Here is a 24,356-nt window from a genome sequence, read left to right as displayed (position 1 = left end):
ATTCTTCTCTACCAACCACCTTCTACTCCAAATTCCTTTGGATTTTTAGTCAAATACTGCTTAAACGAGTAACGCTCTGGAAATGGAATGAGTTCTCATTTGTCGTCAGATAATATGAGAATATGCTTTCGTGTATTTTTTTTTTTTTCCTGTAAGGGTCACTTACTTAATGTGTGAATACCTAGTGACGTTACTATTTGACGTCACAGTTACATCAAATAATGAATCTGTATTGCATTTTCTTGTAGTTTTCAATGTCTCATTGTTGCACTGTACAACATAATGTACCACACTAGTAGCAACAGTGGAAAACGGCTCCGTATTTGTGGTAGAAAATTTCACGGTTGGGTCCCGCTTTTGCACATCTGAGCACTGGGTCAGCCCAGCTCCAGATAAATGTCTGATAATAAGACTGCGTTTTTCATTAAATGGGCTCCTTTGACTAAATGGCTGGTTATTTCATTTGGTCCTGCCTTTCAGATCATAAAAAAAAGAAACCATTATTCACAGTGGTCGTATAAACACTAGGAGTGGTAACAATATCAGAATAACTGTCGTATTTACTTTTTCATCCTTTTCATGGCGAAACGCAGAGAAACCTCTCACTGTCTCATCATTGTCACTGTCGTCGCAAAGTAATTCTGGCTGAATTTTCCGGCATCTTGCATCAAGAAAGAAGAAAAATATGTCATATTTTTTAAGTAGGGTTGCTATATATCACGACCGTCACCGTTATGGACTTTCTTTTCCCGACATACCGACAGGACCCAATTTTGTCCCGATTTTGCGAAATACTGTTATGAGCTTGGCTCAAGTACCGAAGTAACGCCGACTGATTGAACAACATGTAAATGCAGCCTCAGTTAGTTTTATTGATTCAACAATTTGATGTTGATAAGGCCGCCTCACAGATGGCGTTGCACGTTGCGTATTCTGTATTGACAATGCGAACACTTTTCTAGATATAGTGCCATCATTCGAGAAAATACCATACTTCTCCAGTAGTACGGGGCTGAAACTACACTCCTGGAAATGGAAAAAAGTACACATTGACACCGGTGTGTCAGACCCACCATACTTGCTCCGGACACTGCGAGAGGGCTGTACAAGCAATGATCACACGCACGGCACAGCGGACACACCAGGAACCGCGGTGTTGGCAGTCGAATGGCGCTAGCTGCGCAGCATTTGTGCACCGCCGCCGTCAGTGTCAGCCAGTTTGCCGTAGCATACGGAGCTCCATCGCAGTCTTTAACACTGGTAGCATGCCGCGACAGCGTGGACGTGAACCGTATGTGCAGTTGGCGGACTTTGAGCGAGGGCGTATAGTGGGCATGCGGGTGGCCGGGTGGACGTACTGCCGAATTGCTCAACACGTGGGGCGTGAGGTCTCCACAGTACATCGATGTTGTCGCCAGTGGTCGGCGGAAGGTGCACGTGCCCGTCGACCTGGGACCGGACCGCAGCGACGCACGGATGCACGCTAAGACCGTAGGATCCTACGCAGTTCCGCAGGGGACCGCACCGCCACTTCCCAGCAAATTAGGGACACTGTTGCTCCTGGGGTATCGGCGAGGACCATTCGCAACCGTCTCCATGAAGCTGGGCTACGGTCCCGCACACCGTTAGGCCGTCTTCCGCTCAGGCCCCAACATCGTGCAGCCCGCCTCCAGTGGTGTCGCGACAGGCGTGAATGGAGGGACGAATGGAGACGTGTCGTCTTCAGCGATGAGAGTCACTTCTGCCTCGGTGCCAATGATGGTCGTATGCGTGTTTGGCGCCGTGCAGGTGAGCGCCACAATCAGGACTGCATACGACCGAGGCACACAGGGCCAACACCCGGCATCATGGGTTGGGGAGCGATCTCCTACACTGGCCGTACACCACTGGTGATCGTCGAGGGGACACTGAATAGTGCACGGTACATCGAAATCGTCATCGAACCCATCGTTCTACCATTCCTAGACCGGCAAGGGAACTTGCTGTTCCAACAGGACAATGCACGTCCGCATGTATCCCGTGCCACCCAACGTGCTCTAGAAGGTGTAAGTCAACTACCCTGGCCAGCAAGATCTCCGAATCTGTCCCCCATTGAGCATGTTTGGGACTGGATGAAGCGTCGTCTCACGCGGTCTGCACGTCCAGCACGAACGCTGGTCCAACTGAGGCGCCAGGTGGAAATGGCATGGCAAGCCGTTCCACAGGACTACATCCAGCATCTCTACGATCGTCTCCATGGGAGAATAGCAGCCTGCATTGCTGCGAAAGGTGGATATACACTGTACTAGTGCCGACATTGTGCATGCTCTGTTGCCTGTGTCTATGTGCCTGTGGTTCTGTCAGTGTGATCATGTGATGTATCTGACCCCAGGAATGTGTCAATAAAGTTTCCCCTTCCTGGGACAATGAATTCACGGTGTTCTTATTTCAATTTCCAGGAGTGTATTTAAGCAGCGCCACGCTAAAGAATCGAGCAGTTTCCATTTCAATAGCGATCAGATAAGACGATTCTTTCTAAACCTAATACGAACAACGAGTGCAAGTTAGTGATGTTGGAAGTGTTTACTAGGGGTATGGGCATGAAGTGTATAGTAACATGTACTTCGATGACTAAAGTTATATTGTCGACTGTTTACCGTCTAATAAACTTATCATAGCTGATGAAAATGCGTAAGGGTGGAAAGCGAAAGTGTCACTTTTCGGGTGACTACACAAAAAGAGTAGCATTTGTCAAGAAAGTACGTACGGATCAGGAAATGTTGTGTGAGATTTGCAGCTATTTCATTTCAGTAACTCACGGAGATGAGGCAGATGTGAGGCATTACATTTCTACGAAGAATGATACAAATAGATTAGCGATAGCATCGACATGAAAGCCTATCTCTACATTCATGATTAAAGAATGTCCCCAGCAAGAACTGCTCGTTGCCACTGCAGAACTAACAACAGCTTATAAAGTTGTCAAGCATCATCAACTTAAATGTACCGTAAAACTGAATGCCGCAATGTATCCTCACTCCAAAATCGCCGCAAAGCAGTCCACTGCTAGGACCAAAATTGCGTTCTAAATAAAAAGCAATTATATTTAATAAATGTTTTACTTCGTTTCTACACCACTATCTCAGTGTCCCGACGAGATTTGACAACCCTGTCCTTCGACTAAGGAAAGATGATATACAAAAAATAATCATAAAGACGACAAGATGATATACAAGAAATATTCATAAATAATTATATTTACTTACCTTCAAATGAATAAATATTTTATTCGATGTTCTGTAAACTATATCTTGCGGAAGAGAAGATCCACTTGCGTCCGGCCACGCATGATAATACAGTAGAGGAATGACAGTACTCGCGTCGGTTGAGACGTGCAATAATGGAATTTTATTGTGAAACAATAATATCAGCAACGATACGCATAACTGAAGAAAGATCGAATTACACGGAATGAACGTTCTACTGCAGTGCTTGTCAAACCGAATCACGTGTTCGTGCAGCCCGGGGTTCTCAGCCTATTTTATGATAATTTGCTTCTCACATCTAACAAAAACGACAACTAACGTTAACAGGTACTGAAGAGCGTATTTTTCGTGTTCAACAACAAATATACCTACAGGGACAGTAATATTGTAAGATACGCCTAATTTTAATTGACGTCGGTGAATTCGACCGTGAGTTATGTAAAGTCTGCCGGAGACCTGAGGGGCCGAGAGTAAGTAGCGTGGCCATTGCGGGCTTAAAAGAAGTGAGAAGGGAAAGATGTTGCTGTTTGACTTCCATTGCACTCACGGCAATGCTTAACTCGCACCGATCAACTACTGTGGCATAAATGTCAAACGAAAGCAGCATGGATTCGTGATTAAGCGTTATAGAGAGCGTCATATTCAAATCTGGTACAGCAGAACATGTTTGCAGTTTGTAGCAAGTAATACGTCTGAACTCATATCAAGGCTGCTGTAACACAATACAATGAAGATAAGAAAATGACATCTAATACGTTTAGTACATATTTGTGATCATTTCATACATCGCAGTTACTGTTACTAAGTAATATAATATTAATTATATAGGTTATCAATTAGTAGTAAGATCAGTAGGGGAAGGTGTGGTAAAGTCGCCGGGACGGGAAAAAAAGACCACCGCATATTTGTTGCCCTGAACAGAGGTGCTGCCTGCCGAGAAATGATCAGACCGGTTCTAAAACACATCGTCATTGTTGTCAGTGATACTGTAAAAACTTTGGAAGTCTAGTGTCAGGCAAGTCATTTATACACTACTGGCCATTAAAATTGCTACACCAAGAAGAAATGAAGATGATAAACGGGTATTCAATGGACAAATATATTATACTAGAACTGACATGTGATAACATTTTAACGCAATTTGGGTGCATAGATCCTGAGAAATCAGTACACAGAACAACCACCTCTGGCCCTAATAACGGCCTTGATACGACTGGGCATTGAGTCAAACAGAGCTTGGATGGCGTGTACAGGTACAGCTGCCCATGCAGCTTCAACACGATACCACAGTTCATCAAGAGTAGTGACTGGCGTATTGTGACGAGCCCCAGTTGCTCGGCCACCATTGGCCAGACGCTTTCAGTTGGTGAGAGATCTGGAGAATGTGCTGGCCAGGGTAGCAGTCGAACATTTTCTGTATCCAGAAAAGCCCGTACAGGACCTGCAACATGCGGTCGCGCATTGTCCTGCTGAAATGTAGGGTTGCGCAGAGATCGAATGAAGGGTAGAGCCACGGGTCGTAACACATCTGAAATGTAGCGTCCACTGTTCAAGGTGCCGTCAATGCGAACAAGAGGCGACCGAGACGTGAAACCAATGGCACCCCATACCATCACGCCGGGTGATACGCCAGTATGGCGATGACGAATACACGCTTGCAATGTGCGTTCACCGCGCTGTCGCCAAACACGGATGCGACCATCATGATGCTGTAAACAGAACGTGGATTCATCCGAAAAAACGACGTTTTGCCATTCGTGCACCCAGGTTCGTCGTTGAGTACACCATCGCAGGCGCTCCTGTCTGTGATACAGCGTCAAGGGTGACCGCAGCCATGGTCTCCGAGCTGATAGTCCATGCTGCTGCAAACATCGTCGAACTGTTCGTGCAGATGGTTGTTGTCTTGCAAACTTTCCCATCTGTTTACTCAGGGATCGAGACGTGGCTGCACGATCCGTTACAGCCATGCGGATAAGATGCCTGTCATTTCGAGTGCTAGTGATACGAGGCCGTTGGGATCCAGCACGGCGTTCCGTATTACCTTCCTGAACCCACCGACTCCATATTCTGTTAACAGTCATTGGATCTCGACCAACGCGAGCAGCAATGTCGCGATATGATAAACCGCAATCGCTATAGGCTACAATCCGACCCTTATCAAAGCCGGAAACATGATGGTACGCATTTCTCCTCCTTACTCGAGGCATCACAACAGCGTTTCACCAGGCAACGCCGGTCAACTGCTGTTTGTGTATGAGAAATCGGTTGGAAACTTTCCTCATGTCAGCATGTTGTAGGCGCCGCAACCGGCGCCAACCTTGTTTGAATGCTCTGAAAAGCTAATCATTTGCATATCACAGCATCTTCTTCCTGTCGGTTAAATTTCGCGTCTGTAGCACGTCATCTTCGTGGTGTAGCAATTTCAATGGCCATTAGTGTATTATTATTGTTATCTTACTTGTATATCAAAGTTTACGCCTTTGTCCCACAAATGTAGTTCCTTTTCAGTTCCTTTAGTTTGGTAGTATTGTCTGTCGGTCACTAGTGCCGACATCAAGTCCTAATGGGAAAAGTGCCCACACTACTTGTTGGGAAAAGTTGTCAAGTTGGTTATCAAAATAAGAGTTAGTTACTTCCAAAACACGCATACGATAGATGAATCTGACTTCTAAACTCTTTTATACACTAAGCTACCATCCACCATTCTATCCGTTTGTGACAGTTACGAATTAATTTTCTTCTTGTATTTAAAACCGCCTGTGTTCTGTTGTTTTCTGCCTAATACGAAAGTTCGTTTGAATACGATTGCTGCAACCGCTTGGTAGCCTTTAAGATACTAGAAGCTGAAGATTCCTGGAAAATATACCTGGAAGTCAACAATCATGCGATCTTGTTGCAATGGCACTAGCCACATTGTTCGCTTATGTACGGAAAATTTTTCACTATATAACTCTTAAAAAATGTGTCTGGTTCCTATATATTATTTTCTTTTCCACTTAAAAAATATTTGGTGTGGTACCTTATAATACTTAGATTCAGAGTGTGTAAGTGGTAAGCTTTCATCGGTACCGCCGGTTTGGTGAAAATGTAATTGTCCTTTAAGTGGCCCCTTTACCGTCATCTATCTTCCGCACTCCCCTCTACCCCCCACCCCCATGCTTACGCGACCGAAGATGTCGCCCCACAATATTAGTATGGGGTCTTGAACGAAAATGATTGACGACTGTGTGCAGAATGTGGGCTGAGAGTAAACTTGAAGATAGACGTAAATAATGAGAAGTGACAGCGTTGAGATTAACGATGAAATTAACACCGAAGTCGGAGACCTAAAGGGAAGAATGAATTATGCTATCATGGAGGCAAAATAGCGTATACGAACAAAGCAAGCAGGATATGAAAAACAGACTAGCTCAACCAGACAGGACATTCCTGGCGAAATTAAGCCTACCAGCATCAAACATTGTTCTTAATCTGAGAAACAAATTTCTGAGAATGTACGTCTAGAGCATAGCACTATATGCAAACGGACTGTGGGGGAGCGCAGAAGAAGAGACTCGACGTGTTTGACAGAAGGGGGCTGGAAATTAGGTGGACTGTTAAGATAAGCAATCTGGAGGTTCTCCACAGGTTTGGTGGGAACAGAAATTTGGGGAAAACACTGACAAGAAGAAGGAACGGGATGATAAGACTGATTGGGACATCAGTAAATACCTTGCGTGGTACCGGAGAGAGCTGTAGAAGGTAATAACTTTGAACAAGAGTAACAATAATAATAATGAAGTGCAAAAATAGGTATTGTCCTTTTCGAACGAACCATCCCAGTATTTGCCTTAAGTGATTAAGAGAAAGCACGAAAACCTTAAACGTGGATGACTAGACGCGGAAGCGAATTACTGTCATCATGACTCTGATTTCAGTGTAATAAAAACAACAGTATCCTTTTCAGAGGAAAGTAATAAAGGCTGATCGACATCAGGGAGAAAAATTGGACAGATGAGTAGATGGATTTAGGAACTGCTGGGAGAGACAGGAAAATAATAACGTGGTCAGCGAACGGTATGAAGGGAAGACGTAGTCATGACTGTAATTGAAAATTAAAAGAATATTTCTGTAGTCATAATGCTTTAATTATCGTCTGGAAAAACAAACTTGCACAATTAGTATCTTGTTTATTTGTAACATTCGCCAGTGCAAAATATACCAGTGTCTAATGGTACACAGCACCTACACATCAGTAAATCTGAAACTGTGTCGTGAATACAAATGTGAAACTTGGAGCTACCGGTTATACAGTAACTGATTTATGCGCCGTTTAAAATGCAGACGACATATAGTTGTATTCCTGAGCATATAGATGTATTACGACTGTTCAACATGGCTGAACACACAAAACATGTCTTGGCATAAATAGTCTACTGAAAGAAGAAGCTAACTAGGGTATTTGTCCAAGTAATGTAATTCATATCCACGCAGCTGATCCATCACTACCACGAGTTACTACAAGAGAAGAGTGCTGTCTGTTACACTCGTACATCGATGTAGCCTCGCGTACTTTCGGGCACTAAGAGCCCTTTTTCGTGATCATCACAGCTGCTTGATTATTTGTTGCTGATAATGAGCACTCGCAGTCGCTAAATAATCATGCAGCTAGACGTCAATGTGTAACAATCGTGCCTGAGGTGGTAGATTTTTGTATGTATGAAGTTAGATCTAGTCTGCGTAGTTTCGCGAACAGCGTAGTTGAAGAAATCTGAGGGACAGACTCGAATAAGAAAATGCTGCAAGAGTACTGGTACTGGACTTGATTAGAAACCAAGGGCTATAAAGTTTGTGTCACAGCAGAACTGTGTGTGCCTCTGTCCAACTTTAAATTACTGTTATTTGAGAAAAATAGTTTGTAAGTTAACTCTCCCAGTCCTGTACCCCGAAGAGATCCTACGCTGATAAAGAGAGCGTGAGAGATAAGACCATGACTCCGCTTCGCACTTCTGCTTAGTCACACATCTTGAGCTGCCTGCGGCTAAAAAGACGTAGTCATCCAACCTTTCGAAGCAAAGAGACACTCCGTAAACGAATGGAAATAAAAAACTACATTTAAACCAATTAAATAAAAAAGATGATCAAAGCCTTTTCGATAAAATCAAATACTGCACTGGACCTGGCGAGATTCGAGCCCACAATATGTGGAGCTACTATTTTTTTTTTTTTTTGTTGGTCTCAGTCTATTCGTTCAGTTTCATCGTTGATTCGCTGACTCAGTAATTTTATTTTATTACAGGGGGCAGCTAATGCTCTGACCGAACACGCTGAGCTACCGTGCCGGTAATCCATTACACCACGCAGCGAGACTGATGCAATGTTTTTTACGCTTTTGCGGGTCATAAAAAATTCCGAATTTTTTCCCTAAATTATTCGCTAATGAGCGCCCACCAGGGTGAATGACTGCAGTGTGTGATACCTGGGATGTTAGCCCACATAACCGTATAGATACTTTGAAAAGGGCGATCGCACCACTGAAGACCTCTCCTTGTTACATCTAAAGTGTGTAAGAGGTAAGCTATCAATACTCACGTATTGGTGAAAATGCAATTTTCGTTTGTGGCCTCTTTATACCCATCTCTCTTCCCCCTTCTCCCCCCCCCCCTCCATTGTTTACCCTACCGAAGATGTCGCCCTGCAATATCAGTACAGACTTCTTAACGAAAAAGATTGACGTCCACTCTTGTACTGTGAACAGAATGTGGACTGAGAGTAAACCGAAGACAGACGAAAATGATGAGAAGTAACAGGAATGAGAATAATGATGAAATTAACATAAAAATTGGAGACCTCAAGTAGCGAAGGAATTATGCTATCATAGAAGTATAATAGCATGTGACGAACAAACCAAGGAGGATATAAAAAAACTAACACAGCCAGAGGGGACATTTCTGGCCAAACTAAGTGTACTAGTATCAAACATCGGTCTTAATCTGAGGAAGAAATTTCTGAGAAGGTACTTCTGGAGCATATCACTAAATGCAAGCGGACTGTAGGGGAAGCGAAGAAAAAGAGACTCGAAGTGTTTGAGAGATGGTGCTATAGAAAGAGACTGAAAGTTAGGTGGACTGTTAATATAAGTAATGAGAAGGCTCTCCACGGAATGGGTGAGAATAGAAATGTGTGCAAAACATTGACAAGAAGATGGGACGGGATGGAAGGACTGGTTAAGACATTAGTAAATACCTTGCGTGGTACCAGAGAGAGCTGTAAAGGGTAATAACTTTGGGGTATGGCCGAGATTAGAATATATCCACCACATAATCGTAGACGTTGTGTATAACTGCTACTCTGAGATGGAGAGGCTGGCAAAGGAGAAGAACACGTGGCGGGTCGGGTCAGTCAGACATCTGAGACAAAAGAATAATAACGGTAATAATAACAAGAACAATAATAATCATGAGAGTCGAAAATCGGTAGTGTCCTTTTCGAAGGAACCATCCCAGCATTTGCCTTAAGTGATTAAGAGAAAGCACGAAAACCTTACATGTGTATGACCAGACAGTGATCTGAATTACTGCCGTCACGATTGTGATTTCAATGTCATAAGCACAACACTACCCTGTTCGGTGTTATTTCCAGAGGGGCTTAATATAAGATGATCATACCGAAGAGAACAACTGAATAAACGAAGACGTGGATTTAGTAACCGCTGGGAGACGCAGGGAAATAATAACAGTGGTCAGGAAACGGTGTGGAGGGAAGCTGTAGTTATGACTGTAATTGAAAATTACAAGAATTTTTCTGTACTCATGACGCTTTAATTATCTTCTGAAAAAAAATAAACTTGCATAATTACCTTTTTGTTTATTTGAAACATTCCCTAATGTTCAATATTCCAGTGTCTAATGGTGCACTGCATCATTGCATCAGTAAATCTAGGGGTGTGTGTTGTGAGTACAAATGTGAGACGAGGAGCTACCAGTTATAGAAAAACTGATTGCTGCGAAGTTTAAAATGCAGCCGATACAAAGTTGCACTAAAAAATGGCTCTGAGCACTATGGGACTTAACATCTGAGGTCATCATCCCCTAGACTTAGAACTACTTAAATCTAACTAATATAAGGACATCACACACATCCATACCGGAGGCAGGATTCGAACCTGCGGCCGTAGCAGGAGCGCGGTTCCAGACTGAAGCACCTAGAACCGCTCTGTCACAGCGGCCAGCCAAAGTTGTACACCTAAGAATATAGATGTATTACGTCTGCTGAACATTGGTTAAAACACGAAACGTGTCTTGGCATAAACAAAGTCATACTGAAAGAAAGAGCTAGTTTCGGGATTTGTTCAGTTGTTATCATTCATATCCACGGAGCTGAGCCACCATTTCGAATTACTTACTGTTATACAATGATGTAGGCACGCATACCTTCAGGCACTAAGGACTTCCATTTCGTGGTCATCACAGCTGTTTTATTATCTGCTGTTGATAATGAGCACTAAATAATCATGCTGCTGGAAATGAATGTGTAATAATCGTGTTTGAAGTGGTATATTGTTGCATGTATGGAGTTAGAGATAGTCTGTGTAGTTTCGCGAACAGGGCCGTTGAAGAAATCTCAGAGACAGACTTGAATAAGAAAATGTCACAAGTCTATTGGTATTTAACTTGCTTAGAAATAAAGGGCTATAAAATTCGTGTCACAGGAGAGATTGTGTGTGTCTCTGTTCAGGATTAAAGTACTGTTAGTTGAGAAAACAAATTTCTAAGTTAACTCTCGCGTTCCGTACTCGATGAGATCCTCCGCTGATAAAGAGAGCGTGAGAGATAAGGCCATGTCGCTGCTACGCACGTGGGCTGAGTCACACTTCTCGATCCGGCCTGCGGTTAAAAAGACTTAATCATCCAACGTTGCAAGAAAAGTCAGCCTTCACAGCAACTGGCCTCGCACACGAGTATGGCGCAACTTACTGCAACTCGTCTAGTTTCATGGACAGTTATGCTTTCCTACGTTTTACACATTACGATGGCGTCTTACAAACTCAAAACCAGTCAAACGAATTGACATAAACGACCTCCAATCTCCAACTTTCGTTTAAAAACCTTACCCCACTTCGCCTCCGTCTTAGATGTGTACGTCCGACACAAGATATTTAAAATCTTCGAAACGGCCTGATACTGAAAGTATGCCTTAACTGTAGGTTTATTGCTCCATTTAACTAGTCACTTCTACGATAGTTAGACATCACATACTGAAATGCAGACATTACTTAATGTCAAAAATGAGTTTAATTGCCTTCAAGCACTCATTTTAAGGGCTATACATTGTTAAGTTGGTAATGTGTAAGGAATAGGAAAGAATAAAATGTACTCTAATGAAAATTAAAGTGAAAGCACTAAAAACTGAAAAAATAACAATTTCGAATATTAACAGTCTGTATTTGCAGCCTTTTAGAACAAAAAAGATTATTTTATTTTAATAATACGTGAGATGTTGACTGTTAGTAGAGCAAGATTAAGTTTCAATGGCGTTTGGAATAAGTTCGAGGTTATGAATAATAGAATACTACTGGTGACGAATTATCACTGAAACGTGTTTGAACGAGGAGAAGACATTGATTGAGTGCATAGCGGATGAACAGTCAATATAGTTGGTTAAAGCTTTCCTTGAGATTTTAATGCATATCCAGTACACAAAAGTACACCAGTTTGAAACGTGTAATACATCACGATGCGGTAAATAACCTTACACAGCTTGAAAGAAACAGAAATTCCGAAAAAACCTGCACGACTGTGAACGACCGGTGATGGAATTTCATTCGTGGCGCTAGCAACGATTTATTTCGATATATCAATGACGTTTCGAACGATACAGAGACTTTAGAAATAAGACTAGAGAAGCTACGCACTTTCAGCCTATCGTACTCTTATCATTTTCAGTTATTATTGGTTTATAATCGACGAGCTCTTCGTTTGAAACGTGACGTGTAAATGAGTACGATTAATGCAAGACAGAAGGACACATACTCTGAGGTCGACAACTACCACTGAAATGTCAAATTCTGCAGAGTCTCGACGCACTGAAATATGATAACTGATTTTTTCTACCCTCTGCAAAAGGGTCTATAACGAACTCTTGTAGTTCTTGCACGTTTGAACGTATCCATGTTTTGGTCAAGTGCAAAAGATTTCTCAGGTCTCAATAGAGCAATCTGATGTCAAAAATTTTGAGAATACTCAATGTTGACCAAATCTGCATTGAGAGTCCTTGAGAAATTAGTCGCTGATAAAACAATGTCACCGTCAGTGTAGTGACACACAGCTTTCGTCAGAACTCATCACGATAGAGAGAAGTTTAGAACTGAAACACGAGTCTGGCAAAGAATTTTCGTACTATCGAAACTAATGTGAGCAACGTTAGAGGAAGGTACCAAATCTTGTAACTGCGGGAACGAAGAAGGAATGCGTGCTAATGGGGCACGTCTGAAACACATTCTTGACATTGTACTCTGAATTAATTTTCTCTCTGCTTTTGACTGAGTGCTTATCTGATACGTCCTGCCAGATTAAAAGTACATCGGGCCGGGATTCGAACCAGGGCGAATACTATTGACGATTGATGTCTGCCGACACGACTGACAACCCGCCACGCAGCTGTGGAAGGTAGGAACGGACGTAAGATGGCAGAAGCAAAGCTGTGAATCTGTTCATGAGTCGTACCTGAATCGCTCACTCGGTAAGAGCGTTTTCCCGGAAAAGCCTAAGGTTCGAGCTGAGGTTTCGATGTGGTACACAGTTTTAATTTGCCATTGTCCTCTCGACGACGGAAGAAATTACTGTAGCTGGCTTTAAAAGTACTCCTGAAGAACAGCATATTGTGATGAACCAGTTGATAAGTTTTGCATTTGGTGTATTTGAGTATATTGTGTGGAAGACCGAGAAAAGAAATACGAAGAGGAGTTAAAATGGCACAGAACGAGTTTTTTTTTTGTGAAATAAAAATAGTTTACATAACAGAGCTTCCGGTATGTCTTTAACGGAGAGTACACTACTACTTTCGATTTGTGTCGTAAATTATGCAGTAATTGCATGTGACTCAGTGAGCAATGAAGAGGCACTTGTGGAGAACTTGTAAAAAATACAGGAAACAGAGTAACGGGTCGTGAAACTGACAGGAATGGGAGACGAAATTATTACTGTGATTAGAATGGACAGCATGTTTGGCAGAACCTGTAGATAGGCGAATTGATGGTAGTTGGACAAAGCATTTCTCAGCTGAATTTCAAGAGGAAAGGCTAGAGTGAAGTGACGTTCTGGCAGAATGTGGGTAGACGACATAGAACATGTGGGAGCAATTTGGGTGAGTGTAAATGACAACCATAATCCACGGAAAAGTCCGGAAGGAGGAAGAAACAATGATTAACGTGTGTCGTTGCGTCGAAGATTGCATCATTAGATGTGGATTTCAACCTAGCGTTGGAAGAAGAGTAGCGATGGAAACATCAGTTCTCTTGCAAGCAACCATCACAAATTTGCTCAAACTATAAAGGTAAATCATGGGAAACCTACATGATAATGACCATATAGGGAATTTAATTTCCGGCCCTCCTGCTACCATTCCAGTGTTCTACCAATTAGTCACCTCTCTTGGTAAGTCCGAAATGGTCCTTTATCCGGCATTTCTTTTAGAATGGCTGTTTCTAGTAATGCTGCTTCTGATCACGATGGTGTAATAAAGATTTTTCGTCTGTTAACAGTGCTACTCTGTATTCTTATTACATGAGATAAGACCTTTTTCATGCCAACGATTACCTTATTATCTTCTTGATATTATACAAGTTATTAAACGAATTTCGTAACAGATGAAGTTTAGATATTTAATTGTCCCATTCACATTCAGTTCATCAGAGGTAGAGTAAAAAAGTATAGAGAGAAATCGGCTGCGACCTTTCTGAAGAAAACGATGTACTCGAGTAATGCTTTACAGCTGCATGTAATTTTCATTAAACGCGATTTGCGTGTACAGTGCAACATGCGTCACTCATTGTGCAATCCGAGAAAACTGTAACACTTCATAGTTGCTGGAAGCGGTATCTACCAAGTGTATCTGAAATGAGTAAGATAGTGCTACAAATTTAAAACAGATTACCGAGCATTCGAGAAGGCGTCTTTATCTAGAGGTCAGTTTAACATTTGTAAGGCAGCGTCTTGAGCAAAATATGACAATGGAACGCACAGCCCTGTCCTATATAGCCATCTCAGTACACTGTTTAGTCTTCTTTTGGACTGTTAACATTACCTGGCGTGTAGTTTAATAATAACGATATTATTTTCCCATTAATAAAGAGTTCCCTTTACGCAGTACTGCAACGCACACTTGTTACGCTCTTACAACACTTCTGTTGATGGCAGAAGAGCATAAAATGATGCGAAAAGTTCGAAATTTTCGGAATGACAGATGTAAGATATGGGGAAGACGGATATTATAAAACAAGAACCAACTGGGAAAAATGAGGGTGGAAGGGAAAAAAAACAGGTGCTACGATTAGAAACGAAATAAGAATAGGATGTACACTTCAGCCATACTGTTGAATCTATAAACTGAAGAAGGAATGACTCAAAAATTTGGCCAGGTGTTAGTAGTACGGGTTCCGTAAAATTATATGTATCACCCATTTCTGGAATCGATTATACTGGCAATTTTTGTCTATTATCGACACTGATACTGGCTAGATATCGGTCCCAAGGTTTCGAAGACATTCAAGAATGTTTTAACTTCGAGTCTGAAGTAGGATATACTGAATAGGGCCAGAAAGGTAGCAACAATAGAATCATCTTGACGGAAAATGTTACTAATTGCGAAGTTACACTACAAAAATTTCCTTTACAAAGAAATTTGATCAAATATTCTCCATATTTCTTTGACAAATATCTTTGACGTGGCGCAAAACGGGCTTTTACACTCCACTCAAATATTTCGCCATAGTTTCTACACTGCGTATGCGCCAGCATCACGTGTGTTCACAGAATTTGTGGCCATGGCTATATTTATAAACACTACGTTAAACGGCAAACAACTGCAGCGACGCTAGGGCTCCAAACGGCTACATTTCTTCATTCAGTTAACAGAAGATGAACACTTTCTTTCGGCAAATTTAAGGCGAGGCGCTAGATTTCATCAAAGAAAATTTGACGATTATCTAACTTTGATAAAGTTCCATATTACCCTATCAAATTTTATTTGACAAAGAAACTTTGTCAAAAGATTTTGGCAGTACAATATCGGTTTACAGACTAACTGAAAATAAAGTGGAGTGTACAGAGATCAAAACCCTTAAGCACCTTTAATATACTGTGTTACGTTTCAAAAACGATTATACAACATGTTACAAAACAAGTAAGCCGATGATACACCACATAAATCAGCCATTAGGTCCTGATTAAATTTGTTGTGGAACGCCATAGAAAAATAACTTCTTTTGACAAGGAAAGACCTGCAGCGCAAAATCTTTTTGAGCGTTTACTAACTGCATGGCCATGCTGCCGGCTACACAGGTTTCCAGAGATAAACGGATCAGTGGCCTTGACGCATGACATAATTCGCTTATCGTTACATGGATAAATGGCCGGCGCCAGCGCCAATGTTCGCAGTCTCTGCAGACCTGTGTACCCAGTCACACAGCAGCGCCAGTAAGTCGGTCCACATAGCAATGGGCATCGAGAAATACAAGGGACGCGTAGCCCTGGTTACTGGCGCCAGCGCAGGCATCGGTGCTGCCATAGTGCAGGCGCTGCTGAAGCATGGACTCACCGTCGTGGGAATGGCCAGGAGGGCCGAAAAAGTTAAGGTAAGGACTCTCCAGCACTGCAAAGTATTCGGGTTAACACCTGTGCTATCAAGAAAGCTGTTAGATCGCAATATAGTTCAAGACGCAATGCTGAGACCACTGCTAATTCGTAACATGTAACGGGTGTCCGGGAAGTAAGGACGTATTTGAACTTTGCAACATTTTCTCGTACGACGGTTAGCAGCCGTGGTTTTTTCATGCTTGTTATCCGCCATCCTTTCCATTAGTAGGTAGATAGGATTTCTGTGGTGAGCATTGTTTATTTTCGTCATGGAGCAGGTGACAACTGAGCAACGTATCCAAGTGATAAAAAGTTATTAGAAAAACAGTGAAATTCCCACGGCAACCGTTCGACAAGCGGAGAACGGGAACTTCACAAAAAGAATAATTTTTTCAGATGAGGCGCACTTCCACCTCGGTGGGTACATTAATAAGCAGAACTGTAGAATTTGGGGTAACGAAAATCCGTGAGTGACTGTGGAAGATAAGATGCTTCTTAAGTAATAGAACCCAGTAAGTTGTCCTCGATGGTGAGTGTTCATCGTAGGTGAGGTATCATCTGGAGTGCCCCAGGGAAGTGTGGTGGGTCCGATTTTGTTTTCCAGCTACATAAATGGTCTTTTGGATAGGGCGGACAGCAATGTGCGGCTGTTTGCTGATGATGCTGTGGTGTACGGGAAGGTGTCGTCTTTTAGTAACTATAGGAGGATACAAGATGACTTGGACAGGATTTGTGATTGGTGTAAAGAATGGCAGCTAACTCTAAATATAGATAAGTGTAAATTAATGTAGATGAATAGGAAAAAGAATCCCGTAATGTTTTAATACTCCATTACTAGTGTAGCGCTCGACACAATCACGTGGATTAAACATTTGGGCGTAACATTGCAGAGCGATATGAAGTGGGACAAGCATGTAATGGCAGTTGTGGGGAAGGCGGATAGTCGTCATCGGTTCATTGGTAGAATTTTGGGAAGATGTGGTTCATCTGTAAAGGAGACCGCTTATAAAACACTAATACGACCTATTCTTGAGTACTGCTCGAGCGCTTGGGATCCCTATCAGGTCGGATTGAGGGAGGACATTCAGAGGCGGGCTGCTAGATTTGTTACTGGTAGGTTTGATCATCACGCGAGTGTTACGGAAATGCTTCAGGAACTCGGGTGGGAGTCTCGGGAGGAAAGGAGGCGTTCATTTCGTGAATCGCTACTGAGGAAATTTAGAGAACCAGCATTTGAGGATGACTGCAGTACAATTTTACTGCTGCCAACTTATATTTTGCGGAAAGACCACAAAGATAAGATAAGAGAGATTAGGGCTCGTACAGAGGCATATAGGCAGTCATTTTTCCCTCGTTCTGTTTGGGAGTGGAACAGGGAGCGAAGATGCTAGTTGTGGTACGAGGTACCCTCCGCCACACACCGTATGGTGGATTGCGGAGTATGTATGTAGGTGTAGATGTAGATGCATCCACAACGCAGGACTGTATGGTGTGGGTTCTGGGCAGGAGTGATCGGCCCGTACTTTTTTTGAAAATGATGAGGGAGCTTACGTCACTGTGAACGGCGACGGATACCGAATCGTGCTTTCTGATTGGTTTTTCAATCTTGAAGAAGACGATTTTTGGTTTCAACAAAATAGTGCGACCTCACACATCCCGTGAAACGATTACTCTGCTGAATGAAAAGTCTCCTCAAAAAATTATCTGTTTACGTGGCAACCAGAAATGGCCAGCCAGATCACGCGATCTTCCGTTTTGAAACTTTCTTGTGGGGATTTGTGAAATCAAAAGCGTACGTGAACAAACTACAAACAATACACCAATTGATGGATGGAATATAAAAAGGCTATTAACGACATCCCCTCGAGAACTTCAATGAACGCATTGCTCGTGGCCGCGGTGCCTTGGGTGGCAAATGGAGGATATTATTTTCATTCATAAATGGGAGAAGATACTTAATGTGATTGTAAAAAAACATTAGATTTTCAATAAATTTTCTATGTACTATAGCATTTTAATACCGTCCCTACTTTCCGGAGCCGGCTGGAGCGGCCGAGCGGTTCTAGGCGCTACAGTCTGGAACCGCGCGACCTCTACGGTCGCAGGTTCGAATCCTGCCTCGTGCGTATGTGTGATGTCCTTAGGTTAGTTAGGGGACTGATGACCTCAGAATTTAAGTCCCATAGTGCTCAGAGCCATATTTTACTTTCCGGACACGCTCTAGTAACATGGTATTTTGGTGCGTTAGTAGGAATATTAGCTGCAAGATCTAGTAATTTCATAGCATAAATGGGACAAACGGAGCTGTGATTGTCGGCTGACGTGTAATATAAGCATGTAGCGAGTGTATGAAGTGCAAGCATATGACCAATAAGGCTAATACTTTTCATAACATTTGGTGCAGAGTGCAAACTATCGACGTTTTAGAGGGAGTATTGGGCACAACATGTCACTTTTGTCTTCAGGCATTGTTGTGTGAGGGGAACGCAGGGTAGTAATATGAATGGTGTGAGTTTAGTGTAGGGCGCACGTCGCCAACATCGAACTGGGATTGCTACGTGAGTTTCATATAACGCCGTTTCTTCACATTTTGCGCTAAGGCATAACGCTTTAATGTTACACGTACTTTTCTGCTTTTACACAGTTACGTATTTAGTGGTAACAGCGAAGGTAATTGTTGCTTCTACTGGTGCAAAATCGAAATACATCTAATGAGGAAAATTGCTTTTCATAGACAAGTATCACAAAGGTCAAATTATGGTTATCTTACTCGTAAATGTGACAGCTTCAGTCAATGTTCATCTGCAGATAAGATTTTATTGTAACAGGTAAGTAGCACAAATGTCAAATCACGGTTATCTTACTCGTAAGTGGCACTACTTCAGATAAGATTCGTTTATAACAGTCTGAGTCATATCCTTTGGATTACGCGCATCTCGACGCCATTTTACGTATTTTCCAGCAGTTACAACATGAAATCGTACACTTACTGCTTTTGATGGGGAGAATGGTGATATGAGATTAAGATTTAAGATTCGGTAAGGATGGACAAAGATTATAAAAATGATGTTGTTGTGGTCTTCAGTCCTGAGACTGGTTTGATGCAGCTCTCCATGCTACTCTATCCTGTGCGAGCTCCTTCATCTCCCAGTACTTACTGCAACCTACATCCTTCTGAATCTGCTTAGCGTATTCATCTCTTGGTCTCCCTCTACGATTTTTACCCTCAACGCTGCTCTCCAATACTAAGTTGGTGATCCCTTGATGCCTCAGAACATGTCCTACCAACCGGTCCCTTCTTCTTGTTAAGTTGTGCCACAAACTCCTCTTCTCCCCAATTCTATTCAATACCTCCTCATTAGTTACTTGATCTACCCATATAATCTTCAGCATTCTTCTGTAGCAGCACATTTCGAAAGCTTCTATTCTCTTCTTGTTCAAACTATTTATCTCCATGTTTCACTTCCATACGTGGTTACACTCCATACAAATACTTTCAGAAACGACTTCCTGACACTTAAACCTGTACTCGATTTTAACAAATTTCTCTTCTTCAGAAACGCTTTCCTTGCCATTGCCAGTCTACATTTTATATCCTCTCTACTTGGACCATCATCAGTTATTTAGCTCCCCAAATAGCAAAACTCCTTTACTACCTTAAGTGTCTCATTTCCTGCCGGCCGAAGTGGCTGTGCGGTTAAAGGCGCTGCAGTCTGGAACCGCAAGACCGCTGCGGTCGCAGGTTCGAATCCCGCCTGGGGCATGGCTGTTTGTGATGTCCTTAGGTTAGTTAGGTTTAACTAGTTCTACGTTCTAGGGGACTAATGACCTCAGCAGTTGAGTCCCATAGTGCTCAGAGCCATTTTTTTTTGTCTCATTTCCTAATCTAATTCCTTCAGCATCACCCGACTTAATTCTACTACATTCCATTATCCTCGTTTTGCTTTGGTTGATGTTCATCTTATATCCTCCTTTCAAGACACTATCCATTCCGTTGAACTGCTCTTCCAAGTCCTTAGCTGTCTCTGACAGAATTACAATGTCATCGGAGAACCTCAAAGTTTTTATTTCTTCTCCATCGATTTTAATACCTACTTCGAATTTTTCTTTTGTTTCCTTCACTGCTTATTCAATATACAGATTGAATAACATCGGGGAGAGGCTACAACCCTGTCTCACTCCCTTCCCAACCACTGCTTCCCTTTCATGTCCCTCGACTCTTATAACTGCCATTTGGCTTCTGTACAAATTGTAAATAGCCTTTCAATCCCTGTATTTTACCCCTACCATCTTTAGAATTTGGAAGAGAGTATTCCAGTCAACATTGTCAAAAGTTTTCTCTAAGTCTGCAAATGCTAAAAACGTGGGTTTGCCTGTCCTTAATCTTTCTTCTAAGATAGGTCGTAATGTCAGTATTGCCTCACGTGTTCGAATATTTCTATGGAATCCAAACTGATCTTCCCCGAGGTCAGCTTCTACCAGTTTTTCCATTCGTCTGTAAAGAATTCGTGTTAGTATTTTGCAGCTGTAACTTATTAAACTGATAGTTCGGTAATTTTAACATCTGTCAACACCTGCGTTCTTTGGGATTGGGATTACTATATTCTTCTTGAAGTCTGAGGGAATTTCGCCTGTCTCATACATCTTGCTCACCAGATGGTAGAGTTCTGTCAGGACTGGCTCTCCCAAGGCCGGCAGTAGTTCTTATGGAATGTTGTCTACTTCGGGGGCCTTGTTTTGACTCAGGTCTTTCAGTGCTCTGTCAAACTTTTCACACAGTATCATATCTCCTATTTCATCTTCATCTACATCCTCTCCCATTTCCATAATATTGTGTAGTGGCGTAGCAAGACAGCCAAGTCACTCGGAGGTAGCCGAAATGCACGCTTTTAAGCTCACGCAGATTGGCGTGAGGTGTGGAACAAGGTAAAGTAATTATCCTATAAAGAAAAGAACGTAGTTCTTGGAATACTTAACTTTAATCCACAATTGGAGAAGATCGCTCTTGTTTAGACATTATTACAATGAATGTAAACTGGTAATGGCGCCTTGCTAGGTCGTAGCAAATGACGTAGCTGAAGGCTATGCTAACTATCGTCTCGGCAAATGAGAGCGTATTTTGTCAGTGAACCATCGCTAACAAAGTCGGCTGTACAACTGGGGCGAGTGCTAGGAAGTCTCTCTAGACCTGCCGTGTGGCGGCGCTCGGTCTGCGATCACTGACAGTGGCGACACGCGGGTCCGACGTATACTAATGGACCGCGGCCGATTTAAAGGTTACTACCTAGCAAGTGTGGTGTCTGGCGGTGACACCACATTTTGTCCTCAAGTTCATCGCCCTTGATAAAAATTATATCAGAAATTAAATCTGGGCCATTTTGTCCTTAAGCACATAAGGTTGAGACACTGCTAATTTCGTGGCTGTCATAGCTCCAAATCGAACTTTTTCGAACACTCCCACTTTGACGTTTTAGAAATCTGTTTCAAATGCCGCCGCAGCATAATTTGTTAAAGAAGAGACTCAGAAATAAGCTAAAGTGCAGTACAAAGCCTAAAAAGTAGTTGTATCCATCTCTTATTTTCTAAAACAAATAACTAATTACTTGTTCTCATTATTTCTGGATTAGTATTATTTCGGATATTTGAAAAACATTCATTTGTTGTCAGATGGTTTTAAGGAGAGAGAATACGAAATGCAGGTCGGTAATACCAATAAGTTCATCGTTAAATACAAATATGAGGAGAGATAAAAGAAGTTTCCGTTCGAAGGACGTACGGTCCGTAACTGGTATGCCAAGCAGGGAAAATAGCCGTGAGTACTGAGGCGATCATGTCACCGACACATCAGGTTGAAGATACCCATTTGCTGAAACATGTTGTCGCGCTGCTTCAACAAGAATCGTAGACCCTTCGAGGCCTCTTTTAAGAGACCGAAGGCGTGGTAATCGCATGGGGAGAGATCAGACCGATAGACTGTGTGGTGGTCTATCCGTGTGCCTCCGACTTGAGTTGGCATAACACAAGACGTGAAGACGTGCGTTATTATGAAACAGCAGCACCTTTTGTCCCGCACAGTTCCAGAACGGTGATTCCCGAGAGACGTGCTGCCTCATACACATCCTTCATTCCCTGATGAATGTCTGTCTGTGTTTCCCTTGGGCGTTCAAGAAAAGAATAACAGCACGTGGGTCTTGTTTGGACGCATTTGGTAATAACGTCGTCATAGTTCACGTTTACCGATTTACCGCTCACACTTTGGAAGTGCACGAATGCCAAACTAACCCCATGCCTACATATCGGTACTTATGCACTCGGATCAGAGCCACCCTACCATATATACGAGGTGCATTCAAGTTCTAAGGCCTCCGATTTTTTTTTTCTAATTAACTACTCACCCGAAATCGATGAAACTGGCGTTACTTCTCGACGTAATCGCACTGCAGACGTACACATTTTTCACAACGCTGACGCCATGATTCCATGGCAGCGGCGAAGGCTTCTTTAGGAGTCTGTTTGACCACTGGAAAATCGCTGAGGCAATAGTAGCACGGCTGGTGAATGTGCAGCCACTGAGAGTGTCTTTCATTGTTGGAAAAAGCCAAAAGTCACTAGGAGCCAGGTCAGGCGAGTAGGGAGCATGAGGAATCACTTCAAAGTTGTTGCGTAACGTTAGCTCTACGTGCGGGTTCGTTGTCTTGGTGAAACAGCACACGCGCAGCCCTTCCCGGACGTTTTTGTTGCAGTGCAGGAAGGAATTTGTTCTTCAAAACATTTTCGTAGGATGCAGCTGTTACCGTAGTGCCCTTTGGAACGCAATGGGTAAGGATTGCGCCCTCGCTGTCCCAGAACATGGACACCATTTTTTCAGCACTGGCGGTTACCTGAAATTTTTTTGGTGGCGATGAATCTGTGTGCTTCCATTGAGCTGACTGGCGCTTTGTTTCTGGACTGAAAAATGGCATCCACGTCTCATCCATTGTCACAACCGACGAAAAGAAAGTCCCATTCATGCTGTCGTTGCGCATCAACATTGCTTGGCAACGTGCCACACGGGCAGCCATGTGGTCGTCTGTCAGCATTCGTGGCACCCACCTGGATGACACTTTTCGCATTTTCAGGTTGTCATGCTGGATTGTGTGCACAGAACCCACAGAAATGCCAACTCTGGAGGCGATCTGTTCAACAGTCATTCGGTGATCCCCGAAAACAATTCTCTCCACTTTCTCGATCATGTCGTCAGACCAGCTTGTGCAAGCCTGAGGTTGTTTCGGTTTGTTGTCACACAATGTTCTGCCTTCATTAAACTGTCGCACCCAGGAACGCACTTTCGACACATCCATAACTCCATCACCACATGTCTCCTTCAACTGTCGATGAATTTCAATTGGTTTCACACCACGCAAATTCAGAAAACGAATGATTGCACGCTGTTCAAGTAAGGAAAACGTCGCCATTTTAAGTATTTAAAACAGTTCTCATTCTCGCCGCTGGCGGTAAAATTCCATCTGCCGTACAGTGCTGCTATCTCTGGGACGTATTGACAATGAACGCGGCCTCATTTTAAAACAATGCGCATATTTCTATCTCTTTCCAGTCTGGAGAAAAAATTAATCGGAGGCCTTAGAACTTGAATGCACCTCGTACAGGCTGCGGCAGTGTGTAGTGACGTTGCGGGCACTTAACTCTGTAACAAAAGAGCGTAAGCGCAACAGACATGAACGAGGGATCACTCTAGCGAAGATATGGGCTTCTTTGAGATAAGCGACTTTATCAAAGGGCAGATTATTATTACGCAGAGGCTGTGAACGAGTACCTTGAAAACGGCGAAAGTGGCGAGGGTGGTCGAATGTTCACGTGCTACTGTCGTGACGATCTACGGATAGAGGTAGAAGGACGGTGAAACTACCACTAGGGGCTAAATGGTTGGACGTCCACGACTCTTCACAGAACGTGGAGTTTGTAGGCTTGTTTGCTCTGTAAGGTAGGATAGATGGCGATCAGAGGCGTCTCTGCCGAAAAAGCACAGTGCTGGTGAATGCACGTTTCGGAGCGCATCGTTCATCATATATTGCTGAACACTGAGTTTCGTTGCAGACCACCCCTGCGTGTTCACACGTTGACCCAGTGGCATTGTCACCGTTGCAGTGGGCACGGGGTCATCGGGATTCGGCCGTCGATCAGTGTAAACATGTCGGCTCTTCGGGTGAATCACAATTGTGCTACTCTATGTCTATGTTCGTCTCCGCACACGGCGTCACTGAAGTGAACGCCAGCACGA

General features: G+C 42.9%; 1 protein-coding gene across 1 annotated transcript in view; it reads left to right on the top strand.

The window, feature by feature from the left end:
- Nucleotides 1–15,870: 15,870 nt before the first annotated feature.
- Nucleotides 15,871–24,356, top strand: part of LOC124596399 (farnesol dehydrogenase-like) — a 60,478-nt gene continuing 51,992 nt past the window's right edge. Inside the window, exon 1 of the mRNA XM_047135526.1 lies at nucleotides 15,871–16,077. Within this exon, the coding sequence (XP_046991482.1) occupies nucleotides 15,871–16,077 (207 nt within the window). The remainder of the gene's footprint in view (nucleotides 16,078–24,356) is intronic.

This window comes from Schistocerca americana, chromosome 2 (assembly GCF_021461395.2).
Source record: "Schistocerca americana isolate TAMUIC-IGC-003095 chromosome 2, iqSchAmer2.1, whole genome shotgun sequence".
NCBI classification, from domain to species: Eukaryota; Metazoa; Arthropoda; class Insecta; order Orthoptera; family Acrididae; genus Schistocerca; species Schistocerca americana.
The sequence above is the reverse complement of the archived record's forward strand: the minus strand, read 5'-3'. Positions and strand labels throughout refer to the sequence as shown.